The 17,613-nt window shown below is 37.3% G+C and overlaps 1 protein-coding gene across 2 annotated transcripts; it reads left to right on the top strand.

Moving 5' to 3' along the window:
* LOC143863797 (NagB/RpiA/CoA transferase-like superfamily protein) lies at positions 1-7,030 on the top strand. 2 transcript variants are annotated; one of them, XM_077374563.1, is made up of 10 exons: positions 1-170; positions 316-422; positions 2,557-2,612; positions 3,236-3,394; positions 3,560-3,659; positions 4,839-4,981; positions 5,089-5,194; positions 5,952-6,090; positions 6,183-6,451; positions 6,813-7,030. In XM_077374563.1, exons 2-10 carry the CDS (start codon positions 327-329, stop codon positions 6,864-6,866), a joined length of 1,122 nt encoding a protein of 373 aa, XP_077230678.1. In that variant the 5' UTR covers positions 1-170; positions 316-326; the 3' UTR covers positions 6,867-7,030. The 2 variants fall into 2 exon arrangements, with proteins under 2 accessions (XP_077230678.1, XP_077230677.1); XM_077374562.1 differs by lacking the exon at positions 1-170 and having other exon boundaries at positions 177-422.
* The last annotated feature ends 10,583 nt before the right edge of the window (positions 7,031-17,613 follow it).

The raw sequence follows: 17,613 nt of genomic DNA, 5'->3' as shown, positions 1-17,613 counted from the left end.
TCGTGGAAGAGGGAGAATCTTGCTCCTCCTCTTCCTTCTTTGTCTTGTTAGCACGTGGCGCCCAGGTGGCTGCTCTACTCAGTTTTCAAGACACCTAATTGGAGGTTTTACCACCTTTCTTCGATATATAAGAAACTAGGGTTTTTACTTCTTTTCCGATCTCTTTCGAGGTAACTGCAACCGTATGATACTTGAGAAATTTGTATCCAGAAATTCAAATTCTTGCTGTTTACGAATGGAGCAGAAAGTATCAGGTTTTAGAAATCCTGTTTTTCTTTTCCAATTTCATGATCCGATATTTGTTGTTTTAAACAGAAGAAGCTTAGATGGCGCTCGAATCGAACGGCACGAAAGCATCCGAAGGGGAAAATTCTCTGCAATCTATCTGCTATAAGAGGGGATCTCTTAGGCTACTTGATCAGGTCATCTTTCTTCCGATTGGATATGTGAATATTTCTACCTCTAATAACATTTATTGAGATATTGTAATTTTCTAGAATGATTGTAGTTTTTTTTTTCCAATGCAAACCCAACATCTTTAGTCTTTACTTCGTTAGTTTGATATTATATGTCCTGTTTTATGTTAATCTACTCTTATCTATACTTTCTGTATTCGTTATTTCATAAGAATTTGTTTAGGGCATAGTTGCCAGGTTTGCTGTTTGGTTTGATTCAGGTTCAGTACACAGTTTGTGATTTTTAGGGTTCTCGGTGAACCCTTACCCCATCTACCTTTGTCCAAACAGTACCTACATCTACTTGTTTCACCCAAGAATTCTGCACATATCCCACCAATCCTAGTCATTCGCCAATCAATAGATGGACCATTTGTTACGGAGACACAACACAAACCTTTCCCAACTAGAATTGCATTATTTTTGCAAGATTCAATTTATCTCGAGGCTTTCAAAAGCATGGGTAGTAAGTGGGCTTTGAACTTGTTTACTAGTGACCGGCGATCTTTATGCATTCATGACTAAATAGGTTACCAAGCTCATTGATGAACCACTTTTAGAGGTGCCTCCAGAAGTCAAGAAAATTTTACCTGATTTCTCTGATGTGATGCTCGAGGAGCTCCCAGATGAGCTACCTTAGATGAGAGACGTCCACCATGGTGCCATTGACCTTATATCAGGGCTGTATAGCCAAATTTTCCAGCCTATCAAATGAATCCAATGGAGAAGACCAAAGTAAAGCACCAAGTTGATGAATTAATTAGAAAAGGCTTCATTCATGAGAGCCTAAGTCTATGTGTCGTTGCAGGCTCATTCACTCCTAAGAAAGACTACAACTGGAGTATGTGTCTTGACAACCGAACAATCAATAATGTCACGATCAAGTATCAGTTTCCCATTCACAGCTGATGACATGCTTGACATGATTGCGGGATTGTCTATCTTCACCAAGATTGATCTCTGAAGAGGCTACCACTAGGTCTGAGCTAGATTAGCTGATGAATGGAAGATGACATATAAAACAAAGGACGAACTCTACGAGTGGCTAGTCTTACCATTAGGCCTTTCTAATGCTCCCAGCATGTTTATGAGGGTTATGGCCCAGGTATATCAACCTTACATTGGTAAATTTCTAGTAAATGTAAGGAAGAGCATATTTTACATCTTCAACAAGCATTAAGGGTTCTCATCTAGAGAAGCTTTATTCTAATCTAAAACATGCTCTTTAATGACGTCTGATGTAATGTTTTTGGGTTTTAATGTATACATTGAAGATGTAACAGCTGATCCTGAAAAGTTGTAAGCTGTTCTGATTTGGCACATGCCTCCCAATCTGCATGAGGTGCGAAGTTTCCATGGCATAGCTACCTATCACAGGGGCTTTGTATGAACTTCAATACCATCATGGGCCATGGCAACCATCACTGACGCTATTAAGAAAGGCCAATTTGCATGGTCAAAGGTAGCTACTAAGCCCTTTGAGACCAGGCAGAAAATGACGGAGACTCTAGTGCTTCAACTTCCGGACTTTTCCAAAGTCTTCAAGGTTTGCTGCAATGCATCAAATGTTGGGCTCAAAAGAGTCCTTATGCAAGAAGGCCACCCTATTGCTTACCATATCAAAATGCTTAACGAGGCCAATTGACCGTATGACTAGGTTTGCGCGTGAGCCCATGTGCACCTGTCATATTCCAATGATCTGGCATGGCTCTTTCTTGTTTGAGAGAGGGATGCCTCGACTTCTTGAATGCTGTTTTGATTTGCTTGTGGTGGGTCCCTTATTGATTGAGTTCATCATATTGAATTTGTGTCCTACAAAAGATCGGCCCAACCACTTGGCAAAATTGGGGTGTATCTGCAGTTACGTTTAAAAGTGAACAAGTTTATAATTAATTATGCATGAGGAACAGAAAAGTTGTTTTTAGTCTTATCATGCACATCAATGGTTGCCTTCAGTCTAAACTGCAAACCTGAATTGTGTTTTCGTGCATACTAATGTTCTCCTACATAAGCATTGTTTTAAATGTACTTTGAAGGTGATTTCTTGTTTCTGTTCCTTTATCTGACTAGTTATCTATATCCATCCACTGCCATTTTGCAGAGAAGGCTTCCTCTTGAAACTATCTACTTGGATGTTCGAGATGCTACAGATGGATGGTAACACATTTATGCTCCTTACTAGAAATCTCACTCTATCATTGAATTGTGTTTTAATGCTTTTGCCTTCACATTCTTTTTTTTTTTACCAAACCCCACATAATACGTCACATAAATGAAGGATGTCGTTCCCAAATTTTGTTTCAGGAGATTCCCAATTTTTTGCTTTTGCATAAAAATATTGTGCATAAAAATATTGATGTGCTTATCCAGCTCCTCCTCATTTAGGACATGCGTGTGTTTTATCTCACGGATTTTTATTTTCTGTACTTACTGATTTTGAACCGGCAACCTTGGCTTACCTTGTGTGTGATGAAATCAGTTCTCAATGTTTCATCAGATTTCAGATGATTGCTGTTCCTTATTGACGCCTCCTTTTTCTTTTTGGACAATTTTCCTTCTCTGTTGTTGGTAATAGCTGTTAGTTCCTTGACTTATGAGGAAACCAATTAATGCATAATTCAACTGATTGGGAATTTGGATGGCCCTCTACAGCTTTTGTTGTCTTGATATTACGAATTATAAAATGGTGTAATGGGACAACTACTAAATTCTATGCTTTATTTATTGCTTGGTCCTGGAATTATGAGGCGGACTAAGAATGTCGGATCTACTTATTGCAGGAATGCAATAAGGGACATGGTTGTCCGTGGTGCACCGGCAATTGCGATATCAGCAGCCCTCTCTCTAGCTGTAGAAGTGTTTAACTTAGAATCTTTTGATGGGACATGTGAGGAAGCGGCTTCTTTTCTTGTCATGAAGCTTGAATACCTTGTCTCTAGGTACAGTTTGGGTTAAATACTTAAATGTGATTTTCTGGTTCCAAACACAATGATTTTGTTTCTTGATTCTGATTAGAATGTGTATGTTGAGGAATATGGTTTTATGTTTATTGTTATGTCTATTGATCATCGAATTCAAATTAGTCACGTTTCATGGTCTTGCAGCCGTCCAACTGCCGTGAACCTTTCGGATGCAACAACAAAGCTTAAAAATATTGGCCTAGAAGCTGCTGCAACTGTTGCTCAAGCCAAATATGTTTTTCAGGTGGGAAATATTCATTGTGCTTTGACTTTTAAATTTGAGCGTTACAGGGCTGTTACTATATCTCAGCAATTTGTGCCAACATATTTGAAACACTGATTAAAGTTCTGAATTTATGTCATTCACTGACTGGGCACCATCAAGTTGTTTTCTGAACTTCTTGTTGTCTACGTGAAAGGATGTCATAAAATTTCTACACGAAAGCATGTCATCAAATACAATTAAATGATGTATTGTGATACACTTATTGTTCTTAACCTATGGTGATAAAAAAGGCTGTTTCTTCCGAACTCTGCACTCCTGAAGTGAAGCTGAAAATTAACTTGCATGACCAAAATTTTGCATTATTCTTAAAGATTCCAATAAATGGAAAGTGCAAACCCAACAAGAAGAGAAATAGAAGCAAGATGATGACGAATAAAGAACAAAAGCTATATAAAGTTATTCAATTTTATATGTGCAAGCCATCGCATAGCTTAATTGGTTGTCGCTTAGAAAAACTACAAGGATTCTCGAAACCCAATGCTGCAGTTATATTTAAGAGAAATTTCACTTTTCTAAGATACTTTTCTTGAAAAATAGAATATGTAGTGCCATCCTTAAAAGACACCTCAAAACTGGGAAACTTCTTTAGTGAGCAGAAAATCATGGTTTCCACCAACCTAATATGCATCTAAGGCATCGGAGAAAGTTGTGTAAGACCTATTCAGTCCCATGCTAGATATGTACTAGCATGTCTTTAAATCAAGGTTTTAAATTTCAGTTTCAGTATCGGTTTCCGCCACCACCGAAATTGAAATATTTCGATTTCGGTGGAAATTTTGGCCGAAATCATGTAAAATTCAGTTTTGGTATTTTTAAAATTTCAGAGGAAATTTCAGTGGAAATTTAGATGGAAATCTTTAAATTTCAGTGGACATCTTTAAAATTTCTGTGGAAATCTTGTAAATAAGTGTGAAAATGAAATTCCGGTTGAAATTTTGAAATTTCGGCGAAATCCCGTAAAAAAACAATTCATTGTGTATTTCGTTTCGTTCTTGGCCGAAACTGAAATATTTTGGCTGAAATTTTAGATCATGCTTCAAAGTCTTATAATTATTTCCATTTTCTTGTGTGGATCCTATATTGTAGAGAAAGGTGAGACCTTGATCTGTCCTATTGCCAACTATGCTCCTTTTGCAGGCTTACATAGAAGCTGCTGAAACTATGCTCACAGATGATGTTACTGCAAACAAAGCAATTGGATCTCATGGAGCCGCCTTTCTTCAAGGGCGGTTAAAAGGTCCTAAAACGTTGTCTGTTTTAACACATTGTAACACTGGCAGGTTTGTTGATTTTTTTGTTCATCCATATGTTTTGGTCTGCATTGGATCTCCGTAGGACTTTACATTCAATAGATTTTGGATTTAATTGTTTTGTACTTTTTGACCAGTCTTGCCACTGCTGGATATGGTACTGCCCTTGGCGTTATCCGTACACTCCATGCTGAAGGAGTGCTGGAAATGGCCTTTTGCACAGAAACCCGACCATTTAACCAGGTGTTCTTTTCCACAGCCCTTTAGTTCCTTCGGGCAGATGGCATGATCTTTATCTTAGCCTGATGAGAACTAGACAACTCATTTGCTTAATCCCTTTCATTTATTAACAATTTTTTCACACCTTTTCTTTTATCAGCAAGACTAAAGATTTCCCTTCATGGGATGACAATTTTAGGCTTCTGGTTATATAGTTCTCGCCATAGTTGTCAGATTTTTACAAGTCGTACAAGTCAACTCCCAAGTTGAGTCGAGTTGCTGGGCTTTCGAGGCGAGTCGCATGGGTGACTTGCCTCTGGTGAAAACTTGTCCAAGTCGTTTGGTGACTCGAACGAGTCATTGGGAGTCAACTTGAAAAAAAAAACTCTTACGAGTCGAGTCGCTAGGCCTGGGCTTTCTTGTTTTGATGGTTGAAAAGTTGGAAGTTGGAACTTAGAACTTAATTACTTTTGTGCATGCAAGTTACAAGCATATAGTTATTTATACTTCTGGGTTAGTGCTTTATCTATGTGCTATTGGATTATATTGTTTACATGTTTGATCTTTTGATATATAATTACATTTTTTTCAACTAAATTTCTTTTATTCTTATGAGTCACGAGTCATAAAATTTGGAAATCGACTCACGAGTCGAGTCACGGGTTGACAACTATGGTTCTTGCAACGATAATCACATGCATAACAGTGAATTTCCGTTTGGTGTAACAATTGGCTTACTTTTATGTTCTATTTCTCATTTGGTTAATTCTTATAACTGCAGGGGTCCAGGCTCACAGCCTTTGAATTCGTTCATGATAATATACCTGCAACTCTGATAGCAGATTCCGCTGCAGCTGCATTAATGAAAGCCGGTCGTGTTAACGCAGTCATTGTTGGAGCTGATCGTATTGCTGCCAATGGTGGAAACCCAATAAAAAAATTAATTTTCTTTGGATTTCGAATCCTTTAAGTTGATTTTATATATTAACATGGTTTGAATATTTTTTCTTAGGTGACACTGCTAATAAGATTGGAACCTACTCCCTTGCTCTTTGTGCAATGTATCATGGGGTGCCATTTTATGTTGCGGCACCCATAACATCGATCGATCTATCCCTTTCCTCTGGAGGACAAATTGTCATAGAGGAAAGATCAGCAAAGGAATTGCTTCATTCTCGTGGTGGACTTGGGGAACAAGTGGCCGCATCTGGAATATCTGTCTGGAACCCAGCTTTTGATGTTACCCCGGCCAATCTGATATCAGCTATCATAACTGAAAAGGTATGCCTTTCTCTCAATTTACTGTCTCCCCCCTTGATCTTAGTGCTTGTTTTCTTTTGATTGTTTCTTCGCTTGTACTGACCATCTTGGTCTTTTCTTCTTTTTCTTTAGGCACTGTTTTTTTTCTACATTAAATGGACATAAAACAAATTTTATGCCCATTTATGATTTATGATTAATGATATGGAAAAATGAGTGTAAAATTTGTTTTACGCCCATTTTATGTGTAAAGAAACAGAGCTTTAATAAAACTCACCATTGTTAAAAAAAAAAACACTTCTCTCTCATTCTCTGTAATGTGGGTTCCTCAGCTCACTGTTTGAGTTTAGTTAGTTGTCTAACTTGGTATTCTTATGATCAGGGTGTCATCACAAAGACCAAAAGTGATGATTTCAACATACAGGGTTTTATATAAACTGCACCGGGCTTCAATATTGTCTACAGTGGTGTGTAAGCTGAACTTTTTGTTTGCTTGGCAATGTGATTGTGAGTTGGGAATCCTTGACAGAACCTTGCAATGTAAATTTTCCAATAGAAATTGGGTATATAAGCTACCCACGTAATTTTCTCTGGATAGAAGATGTAAAGCTTTTTGTTGCGTGTTCATTCAAAATGGGGCTAAAAGTAAGATGCGCCCCTAGTGAAGAGTGTTGGAAAATTTCGTGTTCTGTTACCACTTGTCTTTGAAAATCTATGTACCCAACAAAGCAAAACCAAAACACGGTCAATTAAAGCATGCAAGACAAGATGATTTCGTCCCAATATCAAAACATGCTCTCTCTCTCTCTCTCTCTCTCTCCACACACACACACGCCTCTCTCAATACTTCATAAGCTCAATTTAATTAAACAAATTCATAGTTGGTAGGGATCTGTAATATTCTACTGACAGCCCTTTAAATACTAAACGGCAAGATGGGTCGAGCAACAAACTTTATCAAAGCAGAGAAGGGCTGAAATCATTTCATTTTTTTTTACATGGAATATTGCAAAAAATCATGGTTTTTTAATGTTATGATCAATTCACGATTTCACTAAACTTGAATGATTTAAAATGAACATAATGAGTGTTTAAATATAATACTCAAATGATAAACATGGATAGGGTTTAAGATAAAAAGAAGAAGAAGAGATAATGTCTATCTAATCTAGTTACCTAACAAGCCTATCTATCTCAATTTACCACTAAATCAAATCAAATAAAATCTAATATCCTAATTTATTTAGGGCGATGATAAATTCGCACCCCTTTAAAGGTGGGTATGTGTCAGACTTTTACCGCTTTTTAACATCAAAGGGGTGCGAATTATCCTACAGGAGGTGCGAATTTATCATTTTCCTTTATTTAACTTCTCTCATCTAACCTACTTTCCTATTCTGACACCAAGATGATCCAACAGTGGCATGTCTCATATCTCTCATACTTTAACATGCCCCTTCAAACGTATGTGGATTGAAAAATCAAAATATGTTAGATTACCATAAAATTCCCTGATATAATAGAATTCCTCAAATTACAAATGTAATTAATATCTGCCATTTTTTTTTAATATTAATCAAAATCTGCCAATTTGACGAACAATGTCGAAAATTGATGATGGAAATCCCTTGGTGGTGGTTGTTGATGTTGTTGCCGATGATGGGGACTGATGCTGATTGCCAAGAAGGCACAACTTTGATGATATGCTGTGAAAAGACTTAATGGACTGAATTGAACTCAAACCTCGATGGGTGAATTATTATAAGTCAATTTTGGAATACCGAACCTCATAAAAGTGAGTCACTGTGGACAAAAATCTCGTTGGGTAAAAGGAAGCCTCGATGGGCAAGACAACATGGGTTGGCTATTCATACCGATCCTCATGGAAAGTGAATTGCTCTCTCAGGAATGCACTTCAAAATAAATAAAGCATCTTAACTGAAGAGAACATTATTTCAGGCACGCACCTCAATTAATTGAGATATCTCAACTGAAATAAACGTAAAAATAAAAATTGAGAGAAAACGAAAAGTAGGGTGAACGATATCCCCTCTGACGGATAAAGCCCTCCTTTAACGTTATTCGTTAAGTTTTAAAGGCAAAGAAAATCGTTAAAGGGAGTGAATTTATCCTCAAGCAGTGAACCATTCTCACAGAAACCGTTACGAGAGACGAAGGGAAATATCATTTCCCAAAAGTAGAGGTGAACGACAATTTGCGACCGAGTACAATGACGACAATAGGGGATGGGCTCGAGACAGGAGAACAATTATCAAGCACATTGGAAAGGCCTAGAGCGATTTTTTTTTTCCCAAGAAGGATGAATGTCAAATTTGAGAATATGTGAAAAGTTGTGATCAGAAAAAATGAGGAGATTCAAGGAAAAGTAGAACTTTTGAATCAAATTGGACGGGTGCAAATCCCTACACGATCTGAGAAAATATTTAAACTTTGAAGGAAGGTGTGCCTCTATCAATTTGGGGCTTTGCTATTTCCACTCCTCGTCGATCTTTAAAACAAGTTCTTTTCATTAGCAAATGCAACCTAGGTAAGTAGGAATGCACCCTAGCTACCCACAACATTGGATCAAACATCGTGACCCAGTGAACCACAATGACCATACGGAAGGACCAAGACGGGATAGTATTTTTCTGGTTCCTAGACAATAATAGCTGCTAGAAAGCTGATTTCCGTAGCAAACTGTTTCATATGAGTCTCCTAGGTATGGAGTAGTGTGTTTTGCTTTGAAAAGGAGGAACGATGTTGCGGTAGGTAGTTTTGATGAGAAGAAGGTAGGGAGGAACGATGCACAAGAGTAAAACAACGTACATGTGAAACTACCAGTTACTCCAAAAGCTTACGCCGTTAGAGAAGGCGCTATTTATTCGTTTATACTTTTAACACTCCCCCTCACGTGTGGCCCCTCTTTTTTTGGGTTGGCCTACACGTGGCACATGTGACTCCTCTGTTAGGTTTGGCCATTGCATGTGGATTATTGCTATCGAGGAGGTTTGAACCCAGGCATTTGCTCTGATACCATGTGAAATAACTAGTTACTCAAAAAGCTTAAGCTGTTGGAGAAGGCGTTATTTATTCTTTTATACTTTAACAATGCAGTTGGAACCTTGGCTTACAAACGGTGAGGATGTGTTGTCGGACAATCTTGGATGGCCAAGGTAAGCATTTCAATGGAAGCATTGATGAACTCCTCATTGATGTGAAGAATCTTTCAAAGAGCATGTGTAGATAAAGATCTACCAAGGGAATAGTTTGCCTTAAAAAGAAGAAAAAAAAGAGAGAAGGAAAAGCAGTGAAGAAGAGAGGCGTGCGTTCAGCTAGATGCCTAGATTGGTTGTCCGCTGAAGAATGTAACTTCTAGAGTTGTGGTCAGTGCCGGATTGGATTGTCCCGCTCTGATACCATCTGAAATAACCAATTACTCCAAAAGTTTGAGTTGTTAGAGAAGGAATTATTTATCTTTTATACTTTAACACTCTTACATATGGCCCCTTCTTTTTTTAGGGTTGGCCAACACGTGGCATAGTGGCCCCTCTTTTGGGTTAATCATTAGATGTGGATTTCTAATATTAAGGAGTTTCTAGCGGAAAAAATTCAGGATTTCACACATATGGCCCCTTCCTTTTTTAAGGTTGGCCTACACATGGCACATGTTGTTAAAGTATAAAAGATAAATAACTCCTTTCTCCAACAGCTTAAGCTTTTGGAGAAGTTGGTAAGTTAATATAGTATCAGAGCCAAAGGTCTCGAGTTCAAATCTCCCGGATAGTAAAAATCCACATGCGATAGTCGGCTCAAAGTGGGACCACACGTGCCACGTGTTTGCCAAGTGGGCCACACGTGCGGATGAGTGTTAAAGTATAAAAGATAAATAACGCCTTTCTCCAACAACTTAAGCTTTTGGAGAAGTTGGTTAGTTAACACATGTGGCCCCTTTTTTGGGTTAACCATTAGATGTGGATTTTAAATATCAAGGAGTTTCAAACCCAAAACTTGTATCTCTGTAGCAGGACAAATTCAGGGTTTCTCTAAACTTGAATGATTTACAATGAACCTAATGATTGTTTAAATAGAACACTCAAATGATAAACATGAAAAAGGGTTTAAGATAAAGAAAGAAAGAAAGAATATGGATCTAATCTAGTTACTAGGCACCTAATTAGTCTACCTACCTTAATTTACCACCAAATAAGATCAAATCTAATATCCTGATTTATTTCTTTCCTCAACTAACATACTTTCTTAATCTACGATGATCCAACGGTGGGATAATATCAATCTGATCTAGTTACTAGTTGCCTAATAAGCCTACCTACCTTAATTTACCACCAAATAAGATCAAATATAATATCCTGATTTATTTACATTTCCTAAACTAACATACTTTCTTAATCGACGATGATCCAACAGTGAGATAATATCAATCTAATCTAGTTACTAGTTACCTAATAAGTCTACCTACCTTAATTTACCACCAAATCAAATCAAATCAAGGATTCGTTAAATCAAATCAAATCTGTTTTCCCGATTTATTTAACTTTCCTCAACTAACCTACTTTCCTAATCTATCACCAGGATGATCCAACAGTGGGATCTCTCTTATCTCTCATACTCTATCATGTATGACATAATGAAATAAAATATGAAGGGCCCTCCATGTGAATGGAGGATGTTGGGATGGATTTTATGCCTACGGGTGGGCCATAAACCGAAATAATTTTGAACCTTAGGATCCAATGGATCCTATCGGATCCAGTATTTGTTCCAAAATCCTATCCATTTTGACCCTCCACGGTGGGCGGCAGTTGTATCTGTTAAATTAAGCACCATCGCTGGAATACTGGACGGTCAGGATCATCTGATTTGTGGATCGCGACGAACCCACGAATTGTCTCTCGAGTTTTTCTGTAACTACTGTTTTTTGTACTGAATTAGAGCTTTGTTTTCTACTTTTGTTCCATTTTTAGGGTTTTTGACTTGTCTAGTACCCTTTATATTCTTTTTGTGGGATTTTATAGGGACCAATTTCGCGGATGGGCTGTTGCATGTGAGAGCAGCCACCTCAGGTGATTTAAATTAATAAGACAAAATCTGATCGAGCCTGTGTGTTTGCGCTCACATGCAACAGCCCATCCGCAATGGTCCCTAGCAAATCCATCTTTTTGTGATGAAAATGTAATATTTTTGTGTGTGTGTGTGAATATGGTTGATTGATAACGAAATAGAGAACCATAAATAAAGGAAATAAATTAGATATAAATCTTAGATGGACTAAATTTTTGGCTACCATTCAAAAAAAATAAAATAAAAAATCTTGGATGGATTTTAAATAAATGTTATACGTGAATAATGGAATGAAATAAATAACTTCAAGCAAAGCAAAGATAATAATGAAATAAATAAATAAGTAAGAGAGATCTAGTACTTCCCCAATCCGTGCGATTCGTTGATCCGAGCATTGATCGCGGATCCGGCGAAAGCGGATGAGAAGTAGTTAAGGGTAAGCCGCGTAAGCCTTGTGTGAAGATTGTAAGGACGTGGCGATCCGATTCGTGTATTGCCCCAATTTGACATACTAGGAGAAATTAAAAAAAATGGTAAAAGTGAAGGGCTTGGGCCTCCTTTTTGTCTCTAGTTTATATGAGAGGATGCAAGCTTTTGTCTCTTGGTTGTAAGAGAGAGTGACATTGATATGGAGAGGGGAGATATGATGGGATTGAAGAAATAATGAGAAAGGGTCCTTGGGAAGAAGATGAGACGTCCTCCCATGCTATGGTTCCCTGCGGTCCGAACCTGGTGCCGCATTAGGTTAGGGAGCTAGGCAAAGGTCTAGGACTGTTGATACTAAATTTTCAGAATCCCGGGGTTCTATAAAAAGCTTTTTTATTCGTTCTTAAAAATTCGGGTGTGGTCCAAACTGGTACCAATATGAATAACGAAACCCTCGCTTATTACTGATTACTGCTAGGTTTTTGTCTCTTTTGTAGAAATGGAGAGCCTCGTGCACTGGGCCGCCCTTGTAGAAATGGAGAGAGAGAGAGAGAGAGAGAGAGAGAGAGAGAGAGAGAGAGAGAGAGAGAGAGAGAGAGAGAGAGAGAGAGAGAGAGAGATTGCAATTTTAGGGAAGGATCTTTTTTAGAAGTTTTTTTTTTAATAAAATTTCCCTTTAATCTGGTATGATATAGATAGGGGAAAGATATTGGGCAACAACACATAGACATCCGGTAAATCGTGATCTTCATTTGATGTGACAAGCGTTAAAGGCGACAATAGCTATGAGAATTGTCTCGATCTTTTATTCTTGCCTTATAAATGCCATGATGTTAATGGAAAAATGAATAGCAAAAGTATAGATATGGAGTGAAATATTTTTTATTATGCAAATGTATAATTATTTAATATTAAAGCACATGATGGAAAGTTTAATAGGTGTATAAGTGAAAAAAGGACTCTAAATGAGGAAAGAATGCAAGTACACAGTGAGAAAGTGTATAAAAAATTGTATAAGATAACATAAATATGACAAAATATTGCAAAGGATTGCCCAAATGAGATGAGATTTGAAAATAGGAATAAGTACATAGGTGTATAATTTGTAGTGCCTGAGTGAAAAATATCAAAACTATGTGACAAAAGATACAAAACAAGATGAATTGTAGTTATTGTAAGGTTCTCTAGAAAATAAAATTTAAATAAAATGGTATTGTACTTCGAGGTGACGTGGTAGTTAAGGTCATACCACACCGTACCATATGCAACGTGGTACTTAAGGTCATACTAGACCGTATCGAGGGGCGAAAAAAGAGTTAATGCATTATGGTCGCACGAGAGATCGCTACATGATAGTTTAGAGTCATTCAGGACCATAATTGTGGTTTTAATGATCCTCCGAACCGTTTTGTCAAGGCAGCATCGTAGTTTATGGTCCTACCAGACCGTAATTGAGGGCAACATAATAGTGTGTAATTCTAGTAGAGTGCCAGCAATGTAAGTGTAGCAAATATATCACGCCACTGTAACATGGATGGTGCCCCTAGCATAGATAATGTGAATAGTAAATGAAGAAATGACATCAAAATATGTTGATATGAATGTAATCAATGAGCTTATGAGCATAAGGATGACTCATGTGACTTCGTGGACCCATATGTAATGGGTGACATGCAAAGTGGGGAAATGTAAGTGGATATGCAATGTGAGGTGATCTAAGTGAAAGACTAGGCCAATGATATATTGGATGTACAGGAAATGGGACGTGATAACTCGTGGTTGCGTTGTGGTAGTTGTGTCTCATTGGTGTTCTTTGAATTTTATGAGTGTTATGAGAGTTACTTTTGATCATACTACATGGATTTGTTATTGATGTTTGTGTTTAAGAGGTCCTCGAGTATAATTTCAGTGTCTATGTTGTATGCGAAATGATCAATAAAAAGACTTGATATTTGGATAAAGGAAGTGATAGAATTATTATGGTGGAGTGCTCGGCAGTGCCCGCTCCCATTGAGGCTGGAGTGCTCAGCAGTTTGATGACTTCGGGAATTAGGGGGAACGGTGGAGATCACAGATCTTGATATTTTAGACCTACCTTGGGGCTGGAGCAAATATAAGATAATGAGAATTATTATGCAAATAGCCTTCGTTGGGTGTATTCTTCGGAGGATTAACTTTGTAATGCCATTAGGGTACTCCAATGCAAGATGTTTAGGATGTTGGGAAGTAGAGAGAAGAAGAAAAAAAGTGAGAGAGAGGGAGAGAGGAAGCTTTCGGGTGGTTAAATTGAAAGCATTTAACTATTCGCCAAGTTATGCCTAATGCAGGGTATTTAGACACCGTATCTTTGGAATTGATACCATGACGGCGGCGCGCAATCCTTGGAACCGATGTCTGTCATGAATACCGAGGTTGATTTCATTCTAAGGGAGCTAAGGAACTGTTCCTAGGCCTGATTATTTGTCAATTTTGAGGGGCTAAGGGGTGCCTTTTTTCGGTTTTACTGAGAGGTGTATAAAAAGCTGGTTGATAGAATTAGTTATTTTTTGGGAGACCTTTCGGGGATGTGAGGTAGGGGTCTTTTGGGAAATCTTATTGGCCTTCCATCCTGGTTTTTCTGATGTTATGTTTTGAGGGACTACTGGTCCCCAATCTCTGTAATTATTCTATTATTAATAGAACTGTCCTCTTTCCAAAAAAAAAAAAAAGAACTACTAGGAAGGTTTATGAACCAAGTGAAAGCGAGATCAATTTGGCTTTGCGTAAAAAGCTGCAGTGAGAGTGCATCATTATGTCAAATAGTCATGCATTTAAACGGAAACGACTTTAAGTGGTGATGTGGGTTGCTGGTTCCATCGTATGAACTAAATTCGGGAATTGTGAAGTTTGGTGGAAGTGTCACGAACGTTATAGATTGATGGTAGGGAAGTGAGCAAATGCCATGAAGTGATGTAAATTGGGTGACATTGGTTTTATTTGCAATTTGTTCTGCGATGGGAGTTTTAATAAGTTTTTGAAGTTGATCATTGGACATATTGTTTATGGATTGGGTGACATTGGTGGTGGAAAAATCATAAGATAGGGTAGGCATGGTGAAGTTCCTTGTCATAGTGATGTTGCTAATGATTTCATGTTTGGATTAAAATCACTGTATTTTTGCACCAATGGATGTGAGTGAAAACAATTACTAGTAAGGTAATTCTGTAAATATATTATAATTTATAAAGAGAGAATGTGTATTAAAATAATATGTACTTGTATGTATGTCTAGAGAAATAGTAGATTTGTATGTAACAATTTATGTACATGAAATAAATAAGAGAGGCATGATCCAGAGTGTGGTCCCACCAGGCATGCCAAATTGTAAACACAAAAAACTGAAAATGAAATATTTTTATGTGTAGGTACAGGTGTGAATATGGTTGATTAATAACGAAATATAAAACCATAAATAAAGGGAGTAAATGAGATATAAATATTAGATGGACTTTAAATAAATGTCACGCGTGAATAATGGAATGAACTAACTAACTACAAGCAAAGCAAAGATAAATAATGAAATAAATAAATAAGAGAGATCTAGTAGTTCCCCGATCCGTGCTATTCATTGATCCGAGCTTTGATTTCGGATCGGACGAAAGCGGACGAGAAGTAGGTGAAAGTGGGCCGCGTAAGCCCTGTGTGAAGATCGTAAGGACGTCGCAATCCGATGCGTCTGTAGCCCCAATTTGAGATAACAGAAAAAATTTTTAAAAATGGTAAAAGTATAGGGCTTGGGCCTCCTTTTCCTCTCTTGGTTATAAGAGAGGATGCAAGCTTTTGTCTCTTGGTTGTAAGAGAGTGAGGTTGAGAAAGAGTAGTTGGAGAAGAGGACATTTTTTTCTCTTTGTAGAGATGGATGAGAGAGAGAGAGATGTTAGAGAGTGCAATTTTAGGGAGGATCTTTTTTTTAGAAGTTTTTTTTTAAAATTTCCCTTTAATCTTGTACGTGAGAGAGAGAGAGAGAGAGAGAGAGAGAGAGAGAGAGAGAGAGAGAGAGAGATGCTAGCTACTAAAAAAAGTGGAAGTATGGAATTTTTTTTTATTTAAATTTAAGATGGTGTTTGATTAAAAGAGGAAATTGGTATCTTTAGTAAAATTATGATAATTTCATAGATATGTAATTTTTTTTAAATATTTTTCAATTAAAGTTTTTTTTTTTTTAAAAAAAAATAATTTTAGGTGTTTACAATACTCTCTTTGAAGATGACGCTCTCTTATAACGTATTGAGACGGCTGAAGGTTTTTTTGTCTTTATTTTTTGGTTATATTGTTGATATCCTCCTGTTTATTTCGTTATTGGAATTTATATTTCCATATTTTGTTTATTAATTTCAGCCTATTGTCTTTGTTTTTGTTGTTCTTCTCCCAATCCGTATTCTATTTTATTAATTCTTTTGCATTTTCAGTGGGTTAATTTTCGGTATTTTGATTTTTATTAGTTGGATGATTAGGTTTACATTCATGCCTTTATCTTCTATTGATTCAAGTAGCCAGTAATATATTTGTGTACCATCGAGTTTCTCCTTTACTCTAGATTATATATATATGAGGAAAGTGTTGGCCAAACTTATGGTGAGCTTAAGCGCCCCAATCACATGGGTCCCACATTTTCTGTGGTGATCCAAACCATTCATTTGCAAGGCCCTATCATAGATAGGGTGTGTACCAAAAATCAGCTCCATAGGATCATCCTAACCCCTCCATTTGTGGAGGATAAAAATGGGCAGATTTGTGGACAAATAATGTCTGTCCATTTTGACCTCCACAAATGGATGGGTTAGGATGATCCTATGGAGCTGATTTTTGGTACACACCCTACTATGATAGGGCCTTGCAAATGAATGGTTTGGATCACCACAGAAAATGTGGGACCCATGTGATTGGGCGCTTAAGCTCACCAACACTTTCCTCTCTCTCTATATATATATCAAATGATCGGTTTAGATCACCCCAAAAATGTGGGCCCACCATGTTTTTAGCGGTCACCTCATATAAGCTTATATGAGGGGCCACTCACAATCACTTTCCCCATATATATATATATGAGAAAACAGTTTCTACACACAAGTGTAGATAAGTTCTCTACACACTAGCTTAAAATATAATGGAGGCCCACATTGTTTGGGTGATCCAAACCATTCATTTGATGGGCCCTCACATAGATAGGGTGTCCACAAAAAATCAGTTCCATAGGATCATCCTAACCCTTCGAACATTGGAGGCAAAAAATGGACAGATTTGTGAAGGTTTATACACGTCCATTTTACCTCCACAAATCGTAGGGTAGGGATGATCCTATGGAGCTGAATTTTTGTGGACACCCTATCTATGTGAGGGCCAATCAAATGAATGGTTTGGATCACCCAAACAATATGCCCTCCACTGTATTTTAAGCTGGTGTGTAGATAACTTATCTACACTTATGTGTAGAAACCGTTTTCTCTCTCTCTTTCTCTCTCTCTCTCTATATATATATATATTTTGATTTTGGAGCTTTTATTGAATTAATTTGAGCACTTTTAGTTGGATCACTTTCTGTACTATGGTTTATCAATCAGTTTTGTTGGTTAGGTTACATTTACTGGCGTTCATTTATTTCTTTCTTTTAATGTAGGTTCTCGGGATAGGGCTCG

This window comes from Tasmannia lanceolata, unplaced genomic scaffold, assembly GCF_043159265.1.
Source record: "Tasmannia lanceolata isolate RefF3 unplaced genomic scaffold, GAP_Taslan_0.1 ptg000044l, whole genome shotgun sequence".
In the NCBI taxonomy this organism is placed as follows: domain Eukaryota; kingdom Viridiplantae; phylum Streptophyta; class Magnoliopsida; order Canellales; family Winteraceae; genus Tasmannia; species Tasmannia lanceolata.
This window is presented reverse-complemented; position numbering and strand designations above follow the sequence as displayed.